Raw genomic sequence first — 17,533 nt, 5'->3', positions numbered from 1 at the left:
TTCACCAAGGAACCCCATCAATACCATCACTTACATATCCAACACCTATGGCACCACTTTAAGTTCAGTCAGCTCCATTCACAAGACAACCAGTCACAAACCATGGTGGACAAGACAATATATTATCACTCATGTGAAACAAAATGAAATTTCTGCTATGTTAGCACAACAAGGTTCATATGGTTTACCTATGAAGGAAATTCCAGTTTTTAATGGTGATCCATTACAACATCTGACGTTCATGAATTCATTTGAATGTCACATTGAAAGTAATACTAAAAACACTAAAGATCATCTGTATTACCTGGAGCAGTATACTGGAGGACAGGTGAAGGAATAAGTCAAAAGTTGCCAAAATATGGATCCAGACCAAGGATTCAAAAGGGCAAAAGAATTATTGCATTCTCATTATGGTGATGAGCATAAAATCGCAAGGGCCCATATAGACAAGATTCTTTCTTGGCCAGCAATAAAACCAGAGGACACAAAGGCTTTACAAGCATATGCACTCTTTCTGAGAGGATGAGAATGGGAAGTAGTGTATATTTGCAAGAGCTAAATTTGCTTGCTAATTTGACAATTTGACAATTATTGTCAATAAATTACCTTATAAAATGAAGGACTTATGGAGAACCAAAGTTGCAGAGCTTAAGATGCTTTACCGAAGGGACGCTATCTTTGAGGATGTTGCACAGTTTTTGGAATGGCACGCGCATGTTAACATTGTACCAGCATTTGAAAATGTTAAGGATATTTCAATAGTTCCTAAGAATGTAAAGAAGTCTAAATCATCATCTCAGCAGAAACCAAAGGGAAGTAGCTTTGTTTCTGCTGTGTCAGATACGTGCACAAGAAAGAACAAGAAGATCAGACTGTTTAGGAAGCTGTTTGTATTGCAAAGATGAGCATGCTTTAGAAAAATGTTTATGATTGGAGAAAAAAATCATCTGACGAGAAATTAACCTTTTTCAGTTGCTTGTGTAAAGGACACATCAGCAAAACTTGTAACAAGTGACTCAGTTATGATATATGCAGTTTAAAACATCCCAAGTTACTGCATACTCAATGAAGTAAAATTAATAAGGATGTCAAACAATCTGAATCCAAGACTAAAGACACAGTCAAAGAGTACACTTCAGCTTTGTTCAGGCAAACAGTCTTACTAGGGCCGGTGACAAAGCTGTTTCGATAGTTCCTGTGCAGGTTGAAGCTAAAAAAAATAGGAAGCTCCATATTGAAGACTTATGGATTTCTTGTTCCTGGAAGTACCACATCATTTTGTACGGTTGAATTAATGAATAAATTTAATCTTCATGGTAAAAGATCACAGATCTTGTTGAAGACAATGAATTTTGCGATCTTCCGAACTCAGAAGACTATGCCTGTGAATAGGGAAAATATTCCATCTCAGGATGACATCAGACAGGATCACATCATGGTGGTGTGTGAGAAAGAATGATTAAATCAATCAAAAAAAATTCTTAATTCCATTTTGAATAATCAAATACTGAATAATGATCATTTTCAGACAGTATTGTGTGAGATTGAAGCTATTTTAAATGGTCATCCAATATCTAAAGTTTCTATCGATTCAAATGATATCGAAGTACTTACACCGAATCATTTCTTACTTCTTAAATCTAAACTTTTAATGCCTCCAGGACAATTTCAGAAAGAAGATATTTATGCAAGATGCAGTTGGAGACCAAGTGCAGTTTATTGCAGAGTTATTTTGAAAAAGGTGGATTAAAGAACATCTTTCATTATTACAAGAAAGACAAAAATGGTCTAAAGCTAAACGTAATTTTGTATATGGAGACATTGTAATTATCATGGACGATTCTGCACCAAGAAATTTTTGGTTGCTGGGTAGAATACAGTTCCAGACAAGAAAGGTTTCATTCGGCAAGTGCGGATTAAAATCAAGACTGGTTACTTAAATCAACCTATTGCTAAAATCTGTCTTCTACAAGAAGCAGAAAGTTTTGATTTCTAATTTTATACTTAACATATTTGCTTTTGTATCAGTAATAGTAATTATTATGCATTAGTCATTAATGTCTATTATAATAATTAGGGGCCGGAATCTAAAGCTTAAAACCTTGTGTTTATGATTTGTGGTTGTTTTATGACTTTCCCTTTAAGAAAGATTGTTGTTTTGTTGAGTTACCATAGTTATTATGATGTCATATATTATAATATCCGAGCGGACAAGGAGCTTGTTCTCATTCTTGGAATAATAAGGAGAATAAGCTCACTCGAGAAACTTTTCTTTGAATTCATTATTATTCATTATTTATTATTTTAATTCATTTATATTTGTTTGAACGAGTATTGTTATCATTTACAATATGCTTTGTTTTACTCATCGTTATGAAGTGTGAAGCTATGAAAATGTTTATTTGCTTTTATCAAGGAAAAATTAAAGCTATTTACAGCTGCAATTACAAAGTTTGATTTATTTGGATGAATAAGATGCAATTCGGAATATCATTGCTTATTTTCCTTGAAGATGACATGTTTTGAAAGTGAGACATGTTAGAAGAAGGGAAGTGTTATCTATATGCATGAATGTCATATGGAAAAAAATACTGAAGCAGTATGTGCATGACTTTAAGGGATTTGAAAAAGATGATGAGGTTGAAAGGATTAATAGACCTGTTGTTGCTATGGTAAACAACAAGCTGACCCTTGACATAAATGATGGACATTGAATAACTCCTAGAGGTGGTTCCTGAGGAACTAACAAATGAAAAGTTGCTGGAGTTAGAGCAAGAGCAAATAGCTGGTAAGGGAAAGGAAACTGTAAAAAAAGAACAGGTTCAAAAGAGATTCCCTGTTAAGAGTTTAGCCAAATTCTTGGCAGACCTTAGCTTGCTAAAGAGTGCTGAAGAGATGGACCCAAACACTGAATGCTTTTCTCTGATAGAAAGGAATGCTCCTGCAGATCAGCCATAGTCTCACTTAATGGGAAGCAAGTTCGACAGGCCAAATAGCCCACTCCTGTTCCTATTTCTTATGAAAAAGGGATGGAGACAGTTAATATTCCAGAGAACCAGGGAGAGTGCTTTTGGAGATTGGGAGAGGTGAGGAAAATAAGTTCTTCCAGTCTGTAATTCTCTTTTTTTATATATATAAATTAATATTTGCTGATTTTATTCACCTTCTCTTTCACTATGTCCAACTTTAGCATTGACCTGCATAATCCAAGAAAAGCATCTGCGCTCCTATATTAAAAAGACTCACATACAGATGAATCGTTTGTGTACTTTCAAAATTTGAGGATTTACTTTTTTATTCAAGTTAAACTCTCCCACCCCCTTTCTATAACTCCTTCTTTGCTGTAGGATCAGTTCTTAAAGGTAAATCATCCATTATGCAAGGTTTTTGCTTGATGTTGGTACAGATATTTGTTAACCAAAATTTCATTGAACATTCAGCTGCTATTCTGCAGTTCAAGCAATACGTGAAACTGCATGATTACTGTATTTAGACCTCACAAGTATGTGACTGAAGGTCATAGTCATGCACATGCCTGTGTTCTCTTCAAAGTGCACATTTCTGCTCAATGCTTCACCTTCTTTCTACACATTTTGCTGACTTGCTCTTTTGTGATTATAATATTTGAACCTTGAAATCATTTCTCAGGTTCCCTTTCTCTAGCACCTCACTACTCTGCAAATCTCTGCTGACCTGCTAGACACTTCACTGATCCTGGACTAATTGGAATAATGGCACCTTCCACCATCATTCCACCTTGCCTTGGGTGCACATATTGTGTTTTGATTTGCGGTGTACTTCTAAAGGCACCAACAGCAGAATCAGTTGGTTTGAAAAATAAAGGAGCTTTCTTAGTAACTTGCACAATAAATTGAGCTTAAAATTGAAAATTAAAATGCCTCACATGAAAATTAATTAAAAGCAGAGCTGGAAGTTTAGAACAGAAAATTCTGAAAACACTCAGCAGGTCTGGCAACATTTTTGGAAAGAACAAACATGAAATGTGAACTCTGTTTCTCTCTCCATCAGTAAAATGCCTGAGATGCATTTACTAGAATCAACTATGACTGGAGCCCAGCAAAGTCAGGATTGATCTCTTTGAAATAAGGATAATCTCTTATGTATGTTCAAGATCATATCATAGAGATACACAGATACAGGCCCTTTACCCAACAACATCCATGCCAACTTTTTTGTCCATCTACATTACCTATCACCCCCTTATCAACCACATATTTAGTATAAAACTGAATGATCAACTTGTTAAAACCATTGACAACAAATCAGGAGGGTAAATATACTGAAATGTTTTCACTCAGAAATTAGTAACATAGAAAAGAGGCAAAAGCAGATTCCATCAATAATTTTAAAACATAGAAAATAAATTGGGATGAGTGAAATTATGCTTCTTACAGGAGGAGACTATACTCAGTGTCAAAGAAATATCCCATTTAAATGGCCGGCAAATGGGATAAAATACTTAGGAATATGTACAGATAATAGCTTAAAAAATCTATACAAATTGAATTATTTACCTTTACTTAAGAAGATTGAAGAAGATTTAAACAGATGGACAGCCTTACCCATAACACTAGTGGGAAGAGTCAATTGTATTAAAATAAAAATATTTCCGAGAGTACAATATCTCTTTCAATTACTGCCCATACCATATCTCAGAGGATTTTTCAGGAGTTGAATAAATATGTTCGAAAATTTATTTGGAAAAGTAAGAAGTCGAGGGTCTCCATAGAAAAATTAATCTGAAAATATGAACTGGGAGGCTTACAAGTCCCTATTTTTTACCAAGCAGCTCAAATTAGATTTCTTAATTTCTTTTTTGAGGAAGGAGATAAACCTGCATAGGTGAAAATAGAATTGGATAAAATAGGAGAGAGAATGGAGGAGGACTTTATCTGATTTTGTAAAGGAACTAGATATATTGGAGATCATTATGACAGAGACAATTGGTGTCATTTGAATAATTAAAAATAAGTACGGAATTCTTAACAACACAATCTTCTGCTATAAACTGGGCCCAGCAATGTTTTTACCAAATTGTAGTGATGTGGAAACTCTGATTCGAAAGGGAAATACCAAGAAATTTACTCAGCAATGTATAATTTACTTCAAATGGGAACCCCCAAATAAGTTCAGGAGGAGATGGGCATCAGGAGTTGGCAGTTGTCCAGCTCGGGTGGTGACTACGGTGGAGGAAGAGCCAGGAGGGGTTGTTGGGTTAATTGGCCAAGGGGCCAATAAAAGGAGGGTAAGATAGGGGAACGGCCCAGCGAAGGAGTGGCCCAGCGAAGGAGTGGCCCAGCGAAGGAGTGGCCCAGCGAAGGAGTGGCCCAGCGAAGGAGTGGCCCAGCGAAGGAGTGGCCCAGCGAAGGAGTGGCCCAGCGAAGGAGTGGCCCAGCGAAGGAGTGGCCCAGCGAAGGAGTGGCCCAGCGAAGGAGTGGCCCAGCGAAGGAGTGGCCCAGCGAAGGAGTGGCCCAGCGAAGGAGTGGCCCAGCGAAGGAGTGGCCCAGCGAAGGAGTGGCCCAGCGAAGGAGTGGCCCAGCGAAGGAGTGGCCCAGCGAAGGAGTGGCCCAGCGAAGGAGTGGCCCAGCGAAGGAGTGGCCCAGCGAAGGAGTGGCCCAGCGAAGGAGTGGCCCAGCGAAGGAGTGGCCCAGTGAAGGAGTGGGTCTTCAAGGCTTCGGCTCGAGAGGTTGAGGACGAGCGTGTCTGGAATAAGAGGATGGTCACATTTAATTTAATATATATCTGTTTATTTTTTTACTTTTGTAGGGTGAGAGGAGAAGGAGCCAAGATGAGTGTGAGGCAGGTTTCTGCTCTCAGTGTCTCACATGGGAAGTCATGGAGTCTTCTCGTCTCCCAGACATCCACGTGTACACAAAGTACTCCAGAGGAGAGAGTTGCGGCAGGGTCCTTTCTGTCATTTAAAAGAAGGTTGGAAGTGTACATGGATATGAGGAGGTTGGGCGGAGAGTGAGGGGGGGAACTAGTGGAGTTGTTTAAGTGAACCGGCGCGGACTTGAAGGTCCAATATGCTCCGTTTCCGCGCTGTAAACTGCTATATGGTAAGAATAGATGAGGAAACCTGGTTTGAACTATGTCGGGACAGTATGACTAATATGATAAATGTAAGATATAGATTAGTACAATATAATTTTTGCATCAATTTTATCTCACACCACAGAAATTAAATAAATTAAATTCAGACTTATCAGACCGATGTTTTAGATATGGTGAAGAGATAGGAACTTTTTTTTTTACATTCAACCTGGTTATGTTCTAAAAGTGAGATCTCTTTGGGTCAATCCAAGTCATTTCTTTGAGTGGATTACAGGAATTAAATTTCCACAAAACCATGAATTATTTTTACTGGGTAATATTACAAGGATAAGATCTAAATTGAAATTATCTAAATATCAAATAGAATTTGTTAAAATTGCATTGGCAGTGGCTAGAAAATGTACAGTAGTTTCATGGAAGTCTGATTCGTATCTAGACATTGCATGTTGGAATGCAGAAATACATACTCCTATTCCCCTTGAGAAAATTAACAGTAATTTAAGAGATAAGTATAACATTTTTTTACAAGTTTGGTATCTATATTTACAAATTTCAGGGGTAAATCTTTAGATGAGTTCTTTCTAACCCTTGAGACCTGCATTGATCTTCTCCAAAGAAAATTAAATAGAATATGAATTTATGGTCTGTGGAGTGTGTGGCACTTTTCAGCAATCCAATCTGCTTTCTTTTCCTTCTTTCCTTTTTCTTGGTTTTCTTTCCATATCTTTTTCTTTGGTGTCTTTTCTTGGGTGAGTGAGGTACAATCATCATGGAGTATATACTGGATTTACTTTTATACTTGTATTTTTTAAATTTTGTAATTGCATGTATGGTTAAAACATTTAAATAAACTATTAAAAATAATTTTAAAACAGTAGCTGATCAGGTTTAAAAGGGCAATAAATTCACAGGATTCTGAACAAAAAGCATAAACATGGACTGTGGAAGATGAGTCACTGAACATATTCAATACGGAGATGGACAGGTTTTGGGGGATTTGCAGATTGGAGGATTCTCTCGGAACACACTGGTAAATGGAACCAAGGTCAAGATCAGAGAGGCCATTACCTCAATGCTTATCAGGAAAGCTCCAGGGTATCTAGGTTTTACTTAGTTCATCAGCCTTATACTACAGTAAATCCCCTGGTGTCCAACATCTATGGGGAATGGTAGATGCCAGATAAGTGAATTTAATAGTTGCATGAGATTACGTGTTGTGTGATTGGTGAACTAACTGCCAGATGACACCAATTTTAAATTTTCATATTTTTTACTTATTTATTTTCTGCAATTTTTTTTGCTGGTTCCTTGAATTCCAGATTCCAGGGAAGTCCTGGCAACATTATCTCTGCACTCTTTCAATCTGATTGATATCTTTCCTGTAGGTAGGTATTCAAAAGTGCAACAATACTCCATATTTGGCCTCACCAATGTCTTGTACAACTTCAGTGCAAGTTCTCAACTCCTTCACTCAATACTTTTATTTATGAAAGCCCTCTTCATATCTGAATGAGTATTTTGAATACAGTCTTCCTCAGACTGTCCTGACTTTCAAACTTCAGATCCAAATGTGAAATACACTAACTTATAAATTCTACCAATTAAATGTTGTTTTTACCTTTCCTTCTTCTCGTGGGATTATGACATTCTCATATCTGTTGCGACACTGTTTAGGTGATCGGTATATGCGGCTGCAGGAATTAACAACGTCGCTAACAAGATCCCAGTTTGGCGTGTGTGCTGGTGAGATGATGGCCAGGTTTAAAGGCAACTCCAGCAGCTGTTTCACAGCCTATCAGCAAAAAAACAGAAATCATGTGAACAAAAATGTCACCATTTTTTAAAAAAAACTATGGAATGGTTAACATTTCCACTAATACATGTGACTTTTAAATACCATATTTCCCACAATAATACTGTGGCTACATCAGCAGGTTATAGGCAGGATGCCCCACATCAACTTACTCAACTCATAACTTTCCACCATCTAACAGTGTTATGGAATAGTCTGCTTGCCTGGATGAGTGAAAATCCATCAAAAATCAGGAAGCTCAACACCAGCCCAACACAGAAGTCCATTTGATTAGCACTCAATAAACATTTATTCTTCTTGCTGTAAATTACTCATCAAGATTATTCCAACAGCATTTTCAAAACTTGCATCCTCTACCACTTAGAGGGACAAGATCTGGGAACACAACCACCTACATGTTCCTCTGCAAGTCACATACCATCCTGGTTGACAAAACATCAGATTTCCTTCATCATCACTTGGTCTAAATCCTGAAATCCTAACCCCAAGAGCAATGAGCAACCAATTTCACCAAAAAGACTTCTAACTTCCATAAATCTTCGTCCGCGAAGCCAAGCCAAAGAAAAAAAAAGGAAAATTATGATCAGGCAATAAATACTAACTTTGTCAGAAATGCCTACACACCAAATAATCAATAATTTTTTTTTAAAGCTGACAGAAGTCCTGATATATTAAGGGAGATTTGGCTTCAGCACTGTTTTAGGAGTGCAAAAATGAAATTCCACAGGGAGTTCTGCCAATCAAAAAAATCCTACAGTAAAGGCAGAGGCCATCTGGCCCATTTTGAAAATGCTGCCTCTTTGAAAACATTATCAAATAAGTTTCATCACCTTATTCATTCTCTGCAACCAATACATCCAGTTCTTGCTGGGAAGTCCCATCAGGATCTGCTCCAATGCCCTTTCAGGCCAAGCATTCTGAATCATACCAAAACTCATTGTGACACAGATGTTTGTCACCACACTAGCCTCCTTTGCTGAAAATGACTGGTAAAAGCAAGCTGCTTCTTTCCTCATCTTTTGGAGCCTTTCATGTTTTGGAACACCTTTCAACTCTCAATCTCTTCAATGAAACCCTTCATCCTTAGAAGTGTTCTGGTAAATGTTCTTTCTCCATCACATATTCTCTAAGACCCTGATATCATTGCAAAATGGAGATAGGCATTTCTCCAGGGTCTTAGTGACCCAACCCATTGTAGGAATAATTTAGAGAATTAATTTGGAAATTCAACTATAGCACATTTATTCTATTCTGCAGACTAGAGATATTCACCCTTAAGACTCCATTCCTCTCTTTGAGAAAAGATGTGAAGTAACCATGCAATTGGGTTCTCATCCTATTCCTAACAAATAGCATTAGTACAGACATATGATTCTCTCACTACTATAGATATCCCACCTAATCTTCTCCTGAGAATATTCTCATAATCTGCAGATTAGTTTGGCAGAATGCTATGAACCAGCCTTCTGGGTCAGTTAGTAGACACCTATTCCAAAAATAGACACAGAAGCCACAGAGATACATATTCCTGTCATTGATATTACTGGTGACCAGAGACAATGGCTTAATTTTAGATTTGTTTTACTTAAGCAAATGCGCTCTAACCTTATCGCGTCAACAGATATGACCCAGACCATTCACCTACCACCCCAGTTATCAATAACAAGCTGTTACAATGTCTGTGAGCATCCTTCATATCAGTGGCTTTTGAGAGGCTACTACAAATTCTTCCAGAATTCTCCTAAGCCTCCACACAGACCATCAACTTCTTGTCTTCTGCCACACAAATATTTTCTAGTTTGCCCTCTTCCTTTACAAGAAGAGTTTTCTGATGCTCAGATGTGGTTGGAGGAGTTGCCCGAATGCATGTATTTATCTATTTATTTATTTATTACCTGCAGTAGCGCCCAATCCTCACTGATCAGCCACTCTGGACTGTCTGTTCCACCATCTGTAGAGGTTTTGGCCAATGTGGGCAATGGTTTAGCAAAAGGTGCCTGCTGTTTCATGAACATGTTCTTCTTCTGATCCTTAGCCTCACGACGCATCTTGAGCACGCCGGGAGTTGATCTGTCAAACAATGACCGAGGCGGAGTGACTGGCTCTCCATGCCGAGCTTTCTTAAACTTCTTTCCGGCAGCTGCATCAACAAAGGTCAACACGTCTGTCTCGCTTTCTGCACATACAAAAAGTAACACTGGCCGAATGCTTTCCACATAGTTGTCCACCAACCATTCCTCCTCTTTGGATCCATCACCTGTTCTAGTCAAGGGGCAAGTATTCTGCTCAATCAACTGACAACAATTACTGGCACTTCAAGTCATGAAACCCCACTTGGTTAAGCTCTGTTGGGAATACGACCATCTTTGGTAGAACAAAATATCCCCAAAAATACAAGCACTAAAATTTAGCACAGCCACAAGCTGAAGTTGTATAGCATTGAAAAAGGTCCTTGAGTGCACAATGTCCCCAATGATCATCAAGTGCACATTCTACACCAACCCCATCTTACTCCCTTTCAAATTCCACGACACCCTTACACATGTCAGCCAATTTAGTGGTAAATTAAGCCAACCCAACATCTTTGGGATGTGGAAGGAAACCTACAGTCACAGAGAGAACATGCAAAGACCACACAGACAGTAGCTGAGGTCAGGATTGGAGGCACAGGGGAGCAGTTCTTCCAGCTGCACCCCTGTAGCCCAGCAAAACTTTGGTTAAAGCAGTATACTTTGAACGTCTTAAAACTCAGAAGGCGAATAGAGGAGTTCAAGGCTCAGCTCTTGCTCATCTTTGCATGTTAATGGCTCAATTCCGAGACTACTTAATTTCAACTTTACTTAACATATCTAATTGGCATTAGAACAATTGAGGATATGCTTTTAACTGGAAATAAAAACCATTTCAACCCAAAAGATATGGTGTAACATTTGGCTATGTTTGTAATTGCCCTTTAAATGCACTTTAAGTACAAAGTGCATTTCCCCATAGCACCCAATTCCCTTATAAATTCAAAAACCTGTGTCTTAAATCCAGTTAATGAGACAGCCTCTACTGCTTTATTAGGCAGAGAATTCTACAGATTCATGAGACCTCTTAATCGGTTTTAAATCTACTCCCCTGAAATGATAAGTCAGCATACAGGAGGGAGATTAAAATCTTGTCTGAATGATGTACTAACCAAAGCCTCACACTCACTGTCACCAAAACCAAGGGGCTGATTGTGGACTTTAGGAGGGGAAAACCAGAGGTGTACAATCCAGTGATCATTGGAGAATCAGAGGTAGAGAGAGTGAGCAAATTTAAATTCCTGGGAGTCACTAACTGGAGGACCTATCCTGGACCCAACACACTAATGCCATCATGAAGAAAGCACGTCAATGCCTCAACTTCCTCATGAGTTTGCAGAGGTTGGTATGGCATTGGAAACCTTGGCAGACTTCTAGATGGACAGGCTTTGGTCTAAAGGCCCACCAATATCTCTGAGCAGAAAGCCTTGGAAAAGGTAGTGGACACAACCCAGCATATCACAGGTAAAACTCTCCCCACCATCGAAAAATATCCACATGGAATGCTGCTGTCAGACAACAGGAATCATCAAAGATCCACACCACCCAAGATGTGCTCTGTTCTCACTGCTGCCATCAGCAAAGAGGTCTAAGTGCCACAAGACTCATTGCACAAGGTTCAGGAGCATTAGACTTCTAAACAACAAACTCAAACAGAGACTCATTTTACGAATCTTACTTTGTACATGATTTATTTTTGAGTTTTTTTTTCTTCCTGCAGTTTGCTTATTTTTTTTGCATATCTCTCTTTTGTATATTTTCTTGGGCGCATTTTTGCACTACCAACAGGTCGAAATTCTGCCTGACCCATGTGATGTCCTGTCTGTACTTTGACCATCTGAACTTTGAATCTTGAGGCTATGTCCCAAAGTTCTAATCTCATCTACCAGTGGAAAAAATCCTCTCTGCTTCAATTTTATCTATTCCTTTCATATGTTTATGTAAGCCTCCCCACTCATCTTTCTGAAATCCAATGAGTATAGCCACAGGCTACTCAATCTCTACATAACCTAACCTATCTCATCTTTGGAATCAAAGTGGTGAACCTCCTCATCACCACCTCCAAAGCCAGTATATCGTTCCTCATATCAGGAGACCAGAACTGCATGCAGCACTGCAGGTGTAGCTTCACCAGTACCCTGTATACTTTTTGCAGTAGCTCTCTGCTCTTAAATATAATCCCTTTAGCAATGAAGCCCAATGTTCCAGCTGCATTGTTATTACCTATTGCGCCTGTAAACTACATTTTTGTGATTCATGCACAAGCACTTCCAGGTCTTTCTACACAACAGCACTCTGCAAATTTTTACCATTTAACTTCTTCATATAGTATCTTTGTCTCTCACCTGGATTTTGCTAGTCTCCATCCTATCATAAACAATTCTCTTGTTTTTGACCCTTTCCCTTTGTGCAACAATAATACACAGCCTTGATTTCTTTTTAGTTCTGATGAAAGATTGTTGACCAGAAAGTAAAACTTGTTTTTCTCTCTCTACAGATGTCACCTGACCTTCTAATAATCTCTATTTTCCATTTTATTTAAAACCTCCAAAAGTGTCTCACAAGAATATCAAAAAGAAAAATGAAATTTGTCCCACCCACATAATATAGGATCTTTAATCTGGCAACCTTGGGACCTGGCCATTGCCGGAGCATACACAGAAATTGACCTCTAAGGGAACCCCCTATGTAAACATATCAACGGTAGAACAAAGCTGAAACAGGAAATAATAACCTGGGGCAGCACTTTTATAGCACCAGCAATTGGGACTGGGGTTCGAGTCCCATGCTGTCTGTATGGAGTTTGTACTAACGGTGGCAGATTCAAACGTGCCAGACCATGGGAGTTGCCGGATAGGAGACACAACCTATATTAGGACAGTTGGACAAAAACTTGGTCAAAGCATTGTTTCAGAGACAAATACTAAAGTTCATAAGGAAAATCCCAAATTCAAGTTGACAGACAGTGAAAGTACTTTCATCAACAGATGAGCATTTCAAATTAAGAATTTCCTCCCTCATCCAAAGACATCCTCTGAGGTGAACAGGTGACTATAAATTAACCCCATTGTTGATCAAAGGCAGAGAATCAAAGGGTATTTGGTGAACGTGCAACAGGTGGCAGCACACAAGGAAAGAAAGCTTAAGGGGGATGCTCCCTGAGCAACCTTTCATGTTGTTACATTGTAAGTAATTAGCAGGCACAGCTATAAAAGGGGCCTCAATCTCTGGCAAGGTTAAAGTCTCCCTGTCCAGAAGAAGAGATATGATGACAGATTCAATTGAATTACTTCAAAATGAGATGAACTGCCTTGGCCTGCAATAAGATTTTACAGAAAATTAGATCCTTTAGAGGTATTGAGGGTGACTGAGAATAATACAAGTAGATTGCAACATCACAATGTTGTGAACTTTTCTAATTTTCCATAACCATTACTAAATTACTGGTCAAATGTGTTTAAAAGGTGCTCAAAATCTGGAAATGATGCTATCAAGTTTTTAAATCATCATCTACTCCAACTCTTCCACTGTAGCTGTTCTTGATTTTCATTACCACACTCTACTTCGGAGGCAACATCAAGACTGGGGAGGTTAGATCTAGATCTCTTTCTGGATCAAGATTTTAATTGATGAAGTGCCCAAGTTTCATGCAAGCTGTGCATTGCACATATATTTTCTTACCTGATGGGTCCATTTTTAGTCTCTTGTGTTCCTTTCGGACATAAACTGGGGGCAGCTTGGACTCCTGAATTGGAGTTGTATCATACATCAGGCACATTACTGGATCCATATAGATATCATTGTCATCCTGGGGTGGCGTTGGAGGAGTCCAAATCTATCACAGACAGAAAGTGTTGTGATTAACTGTTTTTAATTGACACAGATCAAAATTCCTTTTCAAGCAAATAGGTGCAACTCACAGGCATTATTTCAGTCTGACCTTCCTGACCTTCTTTCACATATTCCTTTACAAAGAAGTGAAAAATATTAGTTAAAATTATGTCTTAAATAAAACAGAACAAATCCTTTCAAAATAACATTTCATAAGTCTTTCCTTTTTTGTGGAAGTATAACACAGCAGCAGAGATGTAGGCTATTCTGCCGAAAAGGACCATTTTGGTACTTATTTTCTACACCAGTCTCTTCCCATTTTATTTAATCTCACCTCAGAAGCACAACTGCTTCCCATGTGTAATCTTTTAAACGCATCAGTGCAGTTGGCATCAACAAGTTCCTGTGGGAGGAAGCTCCAAATTCTCACCATTTTCCAGGAAAAGAGTTACCTCCCAAATACCTTCTTAGATTTATAAGAGACTATCTTAGTTATGAACTTGATTCTTGGCTCCACTCCAGGAATAGATTGTCCTCCATCTGTGCTGAGAATGAAATCTCAACTGATTTCTGAATTGAATGCAAGTGTACAAGAAAATTAAGAGACAGAATACACTGTAAAGAAATCTATAACAGGATATTTTAAAAAATCATACAACCCTCAAGCACAACAACTATGATTTTAGGAAGGAACTTTGACAAATTTGCACGTGCACAGAAAGGAAAAAGGTAATTTGAGAGAGAGCAAGTCCCATTAAGGATGAACATGGTTGTCAGCAAGGTACATCTTTACTTGTGGAGATCATGGAATTCAGGAAAGAGAATAGTTTCATCAAAATATATTCATATAACAAAAGGGAGGGTGCTTGCAGTCTTAAAGCACTTAAAAGAGAATAAATCCCTGGGGCTTGACCATGTGCATCTTAGGACATTGTGGGAAGCCTGGAAAGATATTTGTATCAATGTTATCCACAAATCAGGTACCAGATGACTGGAGAGTGGCTAATGTGAATTTATCGAAGAAGGGCTGCAAAGATGAGTCAATGAACTGGACCTGTGAGCCCAATATCAGAGGTTAATAAATGGGACTCAAAGAGACAAGATCTACCTGCATTTGAAAATACAAGAACTAATTTGGGATAGTCAGCATACTTTTGTGCATGGGAAATAGTGTCTCACAAATATGATGGAAGTTTTTGAGAGATGACTAAAGGCCAGCTGAGAATTGGGCAGTAGGTGCAGTCTACATAAACTTTAGCAAGGCCTATGATAAGCACCCACATGGTAGGCTAGAAGGTGAGATCACATGGAATCCAGGGTGTGCTAGCCTATTAGATAACGAATTGCTTTGGCAGTAGAAGACAGAGGGTGCTTGTGGAGGATGTTTTTCTGATTAGACACTTGTGACCAGTGGTGTGCCACTGGGATTAGTGCTGGGTCTATTATTGTGAGTCATCTACGCTAATGATTTGGATGAGAATGTACCATGTACCATGGTTCAGAAGTTTGTACATAACACCAAAATTTGTGGCATAGTGCACAGTGAAGAAGGTTGAGATTAAAAAAGGATCAAGATAAACTGGGAAATTAGACCAAGGAATGGAACATGCAATTTAACTCTGACAAATCAAGATGTACAATAGAGGTTTTAAAGATTATGAGAGGGTGGACAGCCAGCACCTGTTTCCCAGGGCAAGAAGAGCAAACACTAGAGAACTAATGTACAAAGTGAAGAGAGGGAAGCTTCGGAGAGGTAAGAGAGTGTGCATCTCTGTGTGTGTCTATATATATTTATATTTAAAACACCCTTTTATCTGGAATTCTGAGAACTGGCAACCTCCAAAATTGGCACTTTTTTCAATAGATGACAACTGGTCATCAAATATGGAACTTGACATCAAACATGGCCCAACGCCATCCTAGCTCAACTCTCGTGCAACCCATTGCATTCCACTACTTTATAAGCACCTCCAAATCTCCTATACTGATGCCTATCCATCATCGGGCACTTTCAGTCAGCTCAGCAGCAGCTCAATGGCTGTCACTGCTACCCATAATCCCCCACGCAGCTGAAGCCGCTATACCATCTCCAGTGCAGGGGAACCAAGAAGGGGGCTGTTCTCCCAGTGCTGGTAGAGCAGGGGGGTGGAGGGAGAGAGAGAGAGAGAGAGAGAGAGAGAGAGAGAGATGGTAGTGTGACTCGGTCGGGTGAGGGGGGCCGTGTGGAGACGGTAGTGCAACTTGGGTGGTCAAGTTGGGGGAGAGACGGCAGCACAAATGAGTCGGGCAAATGGGAGAGACGGCAGCACAGCTCAGTCAGGCAAGGGTGGGGGAGAAATGGCAATGCGACTTGGGGAGGTGAATGGAGGGGGAAGAGATAGCAATGCGACTCGGTTGGGCAAGAGGGGACGTGGGGATGGCAGCATGACTTGGGCAGACTCAAAGGGACGGAAATCAAAATGATTCTGAAATCTGGAAGATTCCAAACAATGGCAGGTCCAAACAATCGCAGATAAAAGATTAGGCACCTGCGTGTACTACGCAGAGAGTTGTGGGTGCCTGGAATGCCTTGCCAGGGATGGCAGTGGAGGCTGAAACATTAGGGCATTTAAGAGATGGAAGAAAAATAGAGGATTACAGGGTAGGGAAGGTTTAGTACTTTTTTTAAGGAATTATTTGGGTCGGCACAACATTGAGGGCAAAAGGGCCAATAAGTTCTGATAGCTCAGTTAATGGACTACTGGTCTTGTAAACCAGGGGTCGCGAGTTCATTCCTTGCTGGGGCTTCATTTCTGTGAGGGGCACTGGACAAAGTGGCAACTCTGTCTTCCATGAGGAAGACAAAAGTTAAAGAATTTCATGAATATTACATTCTAAATGTAGTATTACGTGGTAATAATGGAACCTTTGCTGTGCTGTTATGTTCTAAATACAAAGTTTTATAATTTGGAACATCCTCAGGGCAGGACTTGCACAGAAAATGTCAAAGTCCTGGAGAATGTTGTAGAACAGAGAGGCCTAGGCGTTCAAGATCAAAGTTTCTTGAAAGTGGCATTACTGATAGATAGGCTGATGAAGAAGGTACTTGGCATATTTGGACACTTTCAGAGACTTGATAGACCTGGGGTTTTCTCCTGGAGTGTAGGAGGCTGTGGAGTGACCTTATAGAGGTATACAAAATCATATGAGACATAGATAAACCGAATGGTCATAATGATATTTCCCCAGGATAGGGGAATCTAAAACTATAGAGGTTAAAGTATATCTCCAATTATCCAAAATCCTCTTTTATCCAAAATATTTTTGGAGCCGAACTGACTGGGGACGTCAGGCTCCCGGCGCCGGCAGCAGTGGACCTCGTGCTCCCAGTGGCAGCAGGGACCTCAAGTTCTCAGGCAGGAGCGGGACCCTCAGGCTCCTGGCATGAACAGGGTCTCAGTGGGAAGGTGTTGGAGATGGGTGGAGGCCAGCATTTTTTTTGGTGAGAATGAAACATTATTTTAATGTTTAAAAGGTCTGACCTTGCTGTTCGTTGTTGTTTAATCACTGTTACAAGTGATTTGCTGTTGCTACTGGGCTGTTTTTAAAAAAAGATGGGCTCTCCAAAAAATGTTTATCTGAAATGGGCCCGGTCCTGAACATTTTGGATCATCGGAGTTGTACTCCTATTAAGATTCAGGGGAGTAGATTTAAGATGGAGATGAGGAAAAAAACATTTTTCCCAGAGAGTAGAGAATCTGTGGAA

At 39.4% G+C, this 17,533-nt stretch overlaps 1 protein-coding gene and 1 long non-coding RNA gene across 11 annotated transcripts in view; one reads left to right on the top strand and one right to left on the bottom strand.

The window, feature by feature from the left end:
- The window catches only part of ep400 (E1A binding protein p400), a 214,171-nt gene that overhangs the window by 50,992 nt on the left and 145,646 nt on the right, over nt 1-17,533 (bottom strand). For all 10 annotated transcript variants that reach the window (XM_069932505.1, XM_069932511.1, XM_069932506.1 and 7 more), the window contains 4 exons: nt 13,878-13,922; nt 13,639-13,792; nt 9,784-10,028; nt 7,694-7,867 (listed from right to left, as the gene is read on the bottom strand). In XM_069932505.1, the coding sequence (XP_069788606.1) occupies nt 7,694-7,867; nt 9,784-10,028; nt 13,639-13,792; nt 13,878-13,922 (618 nt within the window). The remainder of the gene's footprint in view (nt 1-7,693; nt 7,868-9,783; nt 10,029-13,638; nt 13,793-13,877; nt 13,923-17,533) is intronic.
- On the top strand, nt 8,838-10,803 carry LOC138761025 (uncharacterized). Its single transcript, XR_011356072.1, has 2 exons — nt 8,838-8,985; nt 9,924-10,803. It is a non-coding gene; the product is annotated as an uncharacterized lncRNA (long non-coding RNA).

The sequence above is a fragment of the Narcine bancroftii genome, chromosome 4 (genome assembly GCF_036971445.1).
Source record: "Narcine bancroftii isolate sNarBan1 chromosome 4, sNarBan1.hap1, whole genome shotgun sequence".
NCBI classification, from domain to species: domain Eukaryota; kingdom Metazoa; phylum Chordata; class Chondrichthyes; order Torpediniformes; family Narcinidae; genus Narcine; species Narcine bancroftii.
The sequence above is the reverse complement of the archived record's forward strand: the minus strand, read 5'-3'. Positions and strand labels throughout refer to the sequence as shown.